At 45.4% G+C, this 9,322-nt stretch overlaps 1 protein-coding gene across 1 annotated transcript in view; it reads right to left on the bottom strand.

The window, feature by feature from the left end:
- Positions 1–1,114: 1,114 nt before the first annotated feature.
- lancl2 (LanC lantibiotic synthetase component C-like 2 (bacterial)) overlaps positions 1,115–9,322 on the bottom strand; it is a 31,204-nt gene continuing 22,996 nt past the window's right edge. Inside the window, exons 8-10 of the mRNA XM_031320419.2 lie at positions 4,607–4,783; positions 3,690–3,762; positions 1,115–2,353 (exon numbers count right to left, since the gene is read on the bottom strand). Of these exons, the coding sequence (XP_031176279.1) occupies positions 2,277–2,353; positions 3,690–3,762; positions 4,607–4,783 (327 nt within the window). The 3' untranslated portion in view covers positions 1,115–2,276. The remainder of the gene's footprint in view (positions 2,354–3,689; positions 3,763–4,606; positions 4,784–9,322) is intronic.

The following is a 9,322-nucleotide window of genomic DNA, read 5'->3' as shown; positions in this document are numbered from 1 at the left end:
TCTGACAGACATGATGTATACGGCAACCAGCATACAACCGCGAGACCACAGCAGCAACACAACATTGCTGAATCCTCCGTTAACATTCAACATCGGGGAAACAGTGTGCATCAACTTGGAGGACATTTGAGCATCACATCACATGGTTCTGCGGTCTTAATAGTAATAATACTAATATTAATAATAATAATAATAATAATAATAATAATAATAATAATAATAAAAGAACAACATAGAGCTCTATTCATTTTTTTTATTTCCAACAATATCAAACCTTGCATGGATTCGGTCACAGGACCTTTGAAAGCACTGAGTGGCCCAAAAGCAGGTTAAGAACAATTAAGACATCTTTCTTTTTTTCTAAAGTCCAGCAGGAGGAAGATAAACTCACACACCATCAGGTATTTCTTAGGCAGAGAGCAGATCAACTACACAGACAGGAAGGTCAAACACTCACATCACCAGCAAACACACCAGAGAAGGTGGAAACAGATGGGCACACACATTTTTATACAGTATGTGGGACATTATCCTCATGCAAAGACAATCACTGCCAGAGAATTAGGCATTTATGCTGTCTGGAATTATTGGATGTACTGTACACCTTTACCACCAGGTGTCATTGTTGGCTAAGTCTAACGCAGGGCTTTGTTATAGCTTTGCCTAAAAGTAACATATGGAGCTCTTTTGTCTGCTGATGTTAACCTTTAATTTTATATAGAAGGCCTTTAAAAATCAACTCAATAAAACAAATCATGTTAGTGTGTGTGTGTGTGTGTGTATTTGTGGATATAATCATGTCTGCTAGTGAAATACTTATAATGATGCTTTCCATTATTTGTATAAGTATAAACCGGACGATACATAGGTTTCACTCTGATCACCAAGCTGGTGAATGTGCACAGGACAGATGTGTGATTTCACGGCTAGTTTTCTACATCACAGCAGTGCTAGGTTCATTAAAAGGCGAAGAGAGGAGGGGGTAGTACCGTTTCTGTGTTGCTTTGTCCAATAAACTTCTCTCATTTGTCAATGAACTGCTGGAAACTGAATGTATGATTGCTACTTGGCTTTAAAAGTCAAACTGAAATTAATTATCAATGTTTAAAAAATAGATTTGCCCCTTGTTTGATTTCAGCCCTCCCTATGTGACTCCGTATGTCACTCTGGTATAGACTGGACCTTAAAGAGAGACAGCTAACACTAAACTTTATATAATGCGGATCCAACACAACACTGCGTGTGCACGAGCTGCAGGTGACTCAGCAGATGCTGAAATCACATGACCAAAAAGTAATAGTCTAGTGGGAATCAGTGTGTTAACCAGCCAGGCTAACTAGCTTCCACTTTTCGAGTGGAATTCGTCTTATCGGCACAATGGGTCCACCCAAACAGCCAATGTTGGACATGATGATTAATACAGTAGCAAAGACTAAATGGACTTCTTACAGGGTAAACAAAGGCTTTGTACTCAGATCAATCACTGCTACGGAAAACCCTAACCAGAGGCTACATCCAAAAAGGGTTCTAAAAAATGACTTGAAAAATGGGAAAATGTGCACAATATCTGAAGTATCTTTATAGTTTATATTTCCTTGCACAAAAAGTAAGGAGAAATCCAATGTTAGTCTGACTTAACAGCTGTATTGGTTAGCTTCACACAAGTCTGGCAATCTTCAAACTCGCACTAAGTTAGTTTAGACTTCTATATGAAATGAAAGAGCCAATGTGACATGTACAAATACAGGAAGAGGAAAGCACTACATTGACAGGATATGAGGCACCAAGAACAAGTTACAGAGCATGCAGAGGCATAGAAACAACAACCATCTTCAGCTCTCTCCACACCCCCCCTCTTCCTTGGCCTGGGTGCAATGCTATTAAAGGCTGAGGGTTAGAGTGGGTTCTCTCTCTTGTGTCCATGCCAGGAAGAGACAGGGGGGTCCATGTCTCTGCCCCAACACACGTCCATCTTCAAGAAGAGAAAAATCCACAACATTGTCCTCTTCAGTCCATCATTTAGTAGTTAATCTTGCCTTTATCTGTTTGTATACAATTTTAATTTCACAAACCAAACCATATGTTTACTCTAACAAACAAACAATTGCACTCACTCTGCTCAGTTCTTCATTTTCAGTGTAATTGCTCACTACTTACTCATGACCAAGGTTGAAAGCTCCATCACAAATACTGTACATCCTTGGCCAGCTTTCGAGCAAAGACTCAAACATTTTGTCCCCCCGTCCCCTTCATCCTCTATCCCATCAGTTGGCAGGTCAAAGTTCAAAGGCAGGGAGGCAGGAGGCTTCAGGCTTTTCCACCTCTGATAGGTAGTAGACAGCCCCTGCCATACCTGAGAGGAGAAACACATCCATTACTGACAACAAGTCAAGAAGGCTGTCCAAACAGACACTTTAGTCTAACAACTGACAAGCAAAGTTGTTATACAATTAGATTTGGTGTAGCCTGCAGCAGCAGTTTGAACATTCAAATATGGCCTAGTTATACTTAGTAATGTGTAAATCTCCTCTTAGTAAACACTTTCAGATCCGAATCAGCTTTAATCACCAAGTATGTGCAAGGAATTTGACTCCGGTTTCCGTTGCTCTTAGTGTACTCACACAGAAACAGACATACAGCTAAAAAACATTTGTTTGCTTTCCTCACTACCATTTTTCTTTTTCGTGCACCAATTCACTTAAAGTGCTCATATTATGCTCATTTTCAGGTTCATAATTGTATTTAGAGGTTGTACCAGAATAGGTTTCCATATTTTTGTTGTACTGCACATTGCTGCAGCTCCTCTTTTCACCCTGTGTGTTGAGCTCTCTGTTTTAGCTACAGAGTGAGACATTCACTTCTGTTCCATCTTTGTTGGGAGTCGCACATGCGCAGTAGCTAGGTAAGGACTACTAGCCAGTCAGAAGCAGAGTATGAGGGCGTACCCTGACAGTACCTAGGTAAGGACTACTAGCCAGTCAGAAGCAGAGTATGAGGGCGTGCCATGCTAGCAGCTAGGTGAGCATTATAACGTGTGTTCCAAAGTGACCACGTTTGTCTCTGAAGTAAAGGCTGGACTACAATAGAGCTGTTTGGAGCAGTTTGTGAACAGTGTTTTCTGTTGGAGATGGTAAGTCCCTTTGGGGTGGACTTTGGGCTTTTTCACTTTGTAAACCTATAACATGCACAAAAAAAGATATATAACACAATAAAGGAAAGGGAAAAAGCCAAAAAGCATAATATAAGCACTTTAAGTTGAACAGCTTTTAGAGCTTTTAGTTGGTTTAATCTAGCGCTGCACTATATGAGGAAAATATCTGATTGTGATTATCTTGACTGATATTGCGATTGCGATATGATTCATGATATTGGAGTGAATAATCATTTTGTATCATTATTCTCATATTCATTGAAAAAAAATTTACCATCTTATATACATCTTATGGTATTATCCATACCGCATTTATTTGGTGCATAATGTGCACAAATAGATATTTTTTCTCTTTTTAAATGAACGTTCAAATGTAATTTAAGCCAGTTTTGACAGTGTTTTGGATTGATCGGGTGAAGATAAAACATGAGAAGAGACTTGTGTGTGGCGCTCGCCATCGTGACTATGTGGATAAAGGGTAAATGTCAAAGCAGCTTTAAATCAATCTGGTGGAAAGGCGAATTAAAACATGCGGTACCTTCAAAAAGAGAGTAGGGTCTGTCTGGGATTCGACAGCCGTGGGTCCCGTAGTCCAAACACCACTCGGCAAACTGGAAGGATGTAATATCAATGTGTTTATACACATTCATGCAATAATGCGTGTGTTGCATGTTTCAAAAAATGCAAAAAGAGAAAACTACACGTCAAACAATAACAAACATTAAGTTAGTGCCACCAACAACATATTCAGTGCACATGAAATGTCCTTCATTTCAGAAAACAAACATCTACTTTCTTTAAGCTGTGGTCTGTGATATTTTAGCTGTGGGGGGCTTTCACACCTGAGCTGTTGTTTTGGTTTAAAGGACAAATCCGGTGCAAAATGAACCTAGGGGTTAATAACACATGGGTACCGAGTCGACCGTTCTCTGGGATATGTTTTCATGCTAATCGAATGTGACCAGTTTTAGCCCAAACCGCTAATTAGCTTATAATGCTAGTCGTCGGAGCAGAGGGTAAAGTAAAAAGAAATCTCTATTTCTACACCACTAACAAGGCTCAAAATAGCACCACACTTCCACGGTAGCATAATGAGGGTCCCTACATGTAAACCGAAGCATTGAGAACTTTGTAAGTGTACAGACAGTAAACTACCTTTTTAATAAACTGTCTGTACACTTACAAAGTTCTCAATGCTTCGGTTTACATGTAGGGACCCTCATTATGCTACTGTAGAAGTGTGGAATTTGAATCTGGACGCTCATAGGAAACACAAACTAGATTCAAGATTACCATATGTATTTATTTTTCTTAGTGCATAGGATTTATCAAATTGCACCGATTCAACTTTCGCTTACATTTTTAAGACTGGCCCAAAACTGTTCATTTGTTTTTAAGTCAGTATTAGGAAGTGTTTTTTATTTACTCTAAAAAAAAGTAGACTCTTATTCTTACCTTGCATGCGCGGTACAGATATTTCTTCTCCTGGGTCAGCTTGTAAAGGGACAGGAAGGCGTATCCGTTGCCGGCGGTGCCGTGGCAGATACCGTAGCCTTTTCTGAGCAGGCCCCGCTGCCAGATCACCTCCGCACATTCTGCGGCCTCCTTCAAGTACTTCTCCTCTTTAAACACCTGGGGACACACAGGTAAAGCCAAAGGAATCAAACCTGGACAAATGGAAAAGTCACAAAAACCACGGTCAAAAGGAGAATTTCAGTACTTTTTTCAACCTGTTTTAGCCTCGGGCTCAGATTGGTATTAGTCTCTGACTACATTATGAAAAAAGTCTTGTTCTTAATTCTCGTGTTTTTGGCTGTTGTGCGTCCAGAAAGCGTACCTTAGTTTTATCTAAAAGATTTTCATTTGCGCATTTCAGCATTTCCAAACCATGAGTTCCTATGAAATGGGCACTTGTGAGAGAAATTAAATAGCAGAGCCCCCTGAACAATTAGAAACTAGAAATACTTTTGTTAAATTCTGGATTTGTAAAGATGCTCTGTCATTGGAAGGCTGGGATAAGGAGCTGGGAAATGGACCAATAATAAGCACAACCAGTCATGACGCAGTGGATCCCTCCTTCTACCTAATCCTGGAACTGACTATGGCTGACTTTGGTTTTTGTAATAATGTCTACCTGGTACCTAATGTGTGTGTGGATCTGTGCACATGTCACATTAGATGGATACAATGGGCTTGGTAAGCTCAGTTAAAAGATCCCTCAGTGAGCTGTTTCAAAGTGAAATGCATCACTGTTTCATGGGAGCTTTAAGGTGAGCAAATAAATCATATAGCTGGTATATTGTCAAGATGTGTTGCATAGCAACAAGAGGGATGTGGCACTCCATGCAGCGTTTGATATCTTCCTGTGTTGCTGGCGATGCTCCCAGCTTTACTTGCGATGGAGACACTTTGAACCATCTCTCTGTAATAACACATATCCAATGTTATTGCTCAGTGAAGCAATGATTGCATTATTATGCTCATGTTTTCTGTTTGGTGAATACCGACAGCTTTAAAATGAAATACAGAATGTAGACAGTACTATAACATCCATCCATCCATCTTCTTCCGCTTATCCGGTAACGGGTCGCGGGGGTAGCAGCTCCAGCAGGGGACCCCAAACTTCCCTTTCCCGAGCCACATTAACCAGCTCCGACTGGGGGATCCCGAGGCGTTCCCAGGCCAGGTTGGAGATATAATCCCTCCACCTAGTCCTGGGTCTTCCCCGAGGCCTCCTCCCAGCTGGACGTGCCTGGAACACCTCCCTAGGGAGGCGCCCAGGGGGCATCCTTACCAGATGCCCGAACCACCTCAACTGGCTCCTTTCGACGCGAAGGAGCAGCGGCTCTACTCCGAGCTCCTCACGGATGACTGAGCTTCTCACCCTATCTCTAAGGGAGACGCCAGCCACCCTCCTGAGGAAACCCATTTCGGCCGCTTGTACCCTGGATCTCGTTCTTTCGGTCATGACCCAGCCTTCATGACCATAGGTGAGGGTAGGAACGAAAACTGACCGGTAGATTGAGAGCTTTGCCTTCTGGCTCAGCTCTCTTTTCGTCACAACGGTGCGATAAATTGAGTGTAATACCGCACCCGCTGCGCCGATTCTCCGACCAATCTCCCGCTCCATTGTCCCCTCACTCGCGAACAATACCCCAAGGTACTTGAACTCCTTCACTTGGGGTAAAGACTCATTCCCTACCTGGAGAAGGCACTCCATTGGTTTCCTGCTGAGAACCATGGCCTCAGATTTAGAGGTGCTGATCCTCATCCCAGCCGCTTCACACTCGGCTGCGAACCGATCCAGTGAGTGCTGAAGGTCACAGGCCGACGATGCCATCAGGACAACATCATCCGCAAAAAGCAGCGATGAGATCCCCAGCTCACCAAACTGCAACCCCTCTCCACCCCGACTACGCCTCGATATCCTGTCCATAAATACTACAAACAGGATTGGTGACAAAGCGCAGCCCTGGCGGAGGCCAACTCTCACCTGAAACTAGTCCGACTTACTGCCGAGAACCCGGACACAGCTCTCGCTTTGGTCGTACAGAGATTGGATGGCCCTGAGAAGGGACCCCCTCACCCCATACTCTCGCAGCACCTCCCACAGTATCTCCCGGGGGACCCGGTCATACGCCTTCTCCAGATCCACAAAGCACATGTAGACCGGTTGGGCATACTCCCAGGCTCCCTCCAGGATCCTTGCGAGAGTAAAGATCTGGTCCGTTGTTCCACGACCAGGACGGAATCCGCATTGTTCCTCTTCCACCTGAGGTTCGACTATCGACCGAACCCTCCTTTCCAGCACCTTGGAGTAGACTTTACCGGGGAGGCTGAGAAGTGTGATACCCCTGTAATTGGCACACACCCTCTGGTCCCCCTTTTTGAAAAGGGGAACCACCACCCCGGTCTGCCACTCCTTAGGCACCGTCCCCGACTTCCACGCAATGTTGAAGAGGCGTGTCAACCAAGACAACCCTTCCACACCCAGAGCTTTTCTGCATTTCTGGACAGATCTCATCAATCCCTGGGGCTTTGCCACTGTGGAGTTGTTTAACTACCTCAGCAACTTCCACCAGGGAAATTGACGACAATCCCCCATCATCCTCCAGCTCTGCCTCTACCATAGAGGGCGTATTAGTCGGATTTAGGAGTTCCTCAAAGTGCTCCTTCCACCGCCCTATTACCTCCTCATTTGAGGTCAACAGCGTCCCATCCTTACTGTACACAGCTTGGATGGTTCCCCGCTTCCCCCTCCTGAGGTGGCGAACGGTTTTCCAGAAGCACCTTGGTGCCGACCGAAAGTCCTTCTCCATGTCTTCTCCGAACTTCTCCCACACCCGCTGCTTTGCCTCTTTCACGGCAGAGGCTGCAGCCCTTCGGGCCCTTCGGTACCTTGCAACTGCCTCCGGAGTCCTCTGGGATAACATATCCCGGAAAGACTCCTTCTTCAGTCGGACGGCTTCCCTGACCATCGGTGTCCACCACGGTGTTCGTGGGTTACCGCCCCTTGAGGCACCTAAGACCCTAAGACCACAGCTCCCCGCCGCAGCTTCAGCAATGGAAACTTTGAACATTGTCCACTCGGGTTCAATGCCCCCAGCCTCCACAGGGATGCACGAAAAGCTCCGCCGGAGGTGTGAGTTGAAAGTCTGTCGGACAGGGGCCTCCTCCAGACGTTCCCAATTTACCCGCACTACCCGTTTGGGCTTACCAGGTCTATCCAGAGTCTTCCCACACCCTCTGACCCAACTCACCACCAGATGGTGATCAGTTGACAGCTCTGCCCCTCTCTTCACCCGAGTGTCCAAAACATACGGCCTCAGATCAGATGAAACGATTATAAAATCGATCATTGACCTTTGGCCTAGGGTGCTCTGGTACCAAGTACACTTATGAGCATCCCTATGTTCGAACATGGTGTTCGTTATAGACAATCCATGACTAGCACAGAAGTCCAACAACAAACAACCACTCTGGTTTAGATCAGGGAGGCCGTTCCTCCCAATCACGCCTCTCCATGTGTCTCCATCATTTCCCACGTGTGCGTTGAAGTCCCCCAGCAGAACTATGGAGTCCCCCACTGGAGCCCCATACAGGACTCCATTCAAGGTCTCCAAGAAGGCCGAATACTCCGAGCTCTTGTTTGGTGCATACGCACAAACAACAGTCAGAGTTTTCCCCCCCACAACCCGCAGGCGTAGGGAGGCGACCCTCTCGTCCACCAGGGTAAACTCCAACGTAGCGGCGCTCAGCCGGGGGCTTGTGAGTATCCCCACACCCGCCCGGCGCCTCACACCCTGGGCAACTCCGGAGAAGAAAAGAGTCCAACCCCTATCCAGGAGTATGGTTCCAGAACCGAGACTGTGCGTAGAGGTAAGCCCCACCAGATCCAACTGGTAGCGCTCCACCTCCCACACAAGTTCCGGCTCCTTCCCCCACAGAGAGGTGACGTTCCACGTCCCCAGAGCCAGCGTCTGCTGCCCGGGTCTGGTCCGTCGAGGCCCCTGACCTTCACTGCCACCCATGTGGCAGCGCACCCGACCCCAGCGGTTCCTCCCATAGGTGGTGGGCCCATGGGTTGGAGAGAGAGGTGCCACGTAGTACTATAACAGCTGCCCTGAAATGTTAACTGACAAAATACAAACAGCCAAATGAAATGAACGATCTGTTGAGTGTTCTGGTAATAGTGAGACAGTGATGAGCAATCGTGCCTCCCTGAGTTCTGTGTGCTGCATTAGTGAGAAGAATGCCAGAATAGCAGCACATTAGCTGCCACATGGGTCCCTAATGGGCCAAGAAAAGAAGGAATTAGCCTACAGTGCATTAGGCAAGGCAAGGAAAGGCAACATCATTTATATAGCACATTGCAACAACAAGGCAATTCAAAGTGCTTTGCATTACTGCAGTATGTGTGTGTACGTGTGTATCAACAATAAAATAGCTGGTGTTTAATCAGGATGGGAGCATTTATATTCCATCCGTGCCATAATTTCCTTACAAGTTCAGCAGTGACAAGATAAAGCGTGTGTTTAATACTAAATATTAACCACTTCTACAAGTGTTCTCTTTAAAACAGGGATGCACCGAATCCAGATTTTTGGGGTTCAGCCGAATACCGAAACCAAATACCGAATCCTACTCCCATCCTCAGTCTATTAACACAGT

Source organism: Sander lucioperca, chromosome 23, assembly GCF_008315115.2.
Source record: "Sander lucioperca isolate FBNREF2018 chromosome 23, SLUC_FBN_1.2, whole genome shotgun sequence".
Lineage (NCBI taxonomy): Eukaryota > Metazoa > Chordata > Actinopteri > Perciformes > Percidae > Sander > Sander lucioperca.
This window is presented reverse-complemented; position numbering and strand designations above follow the sequence as displayed.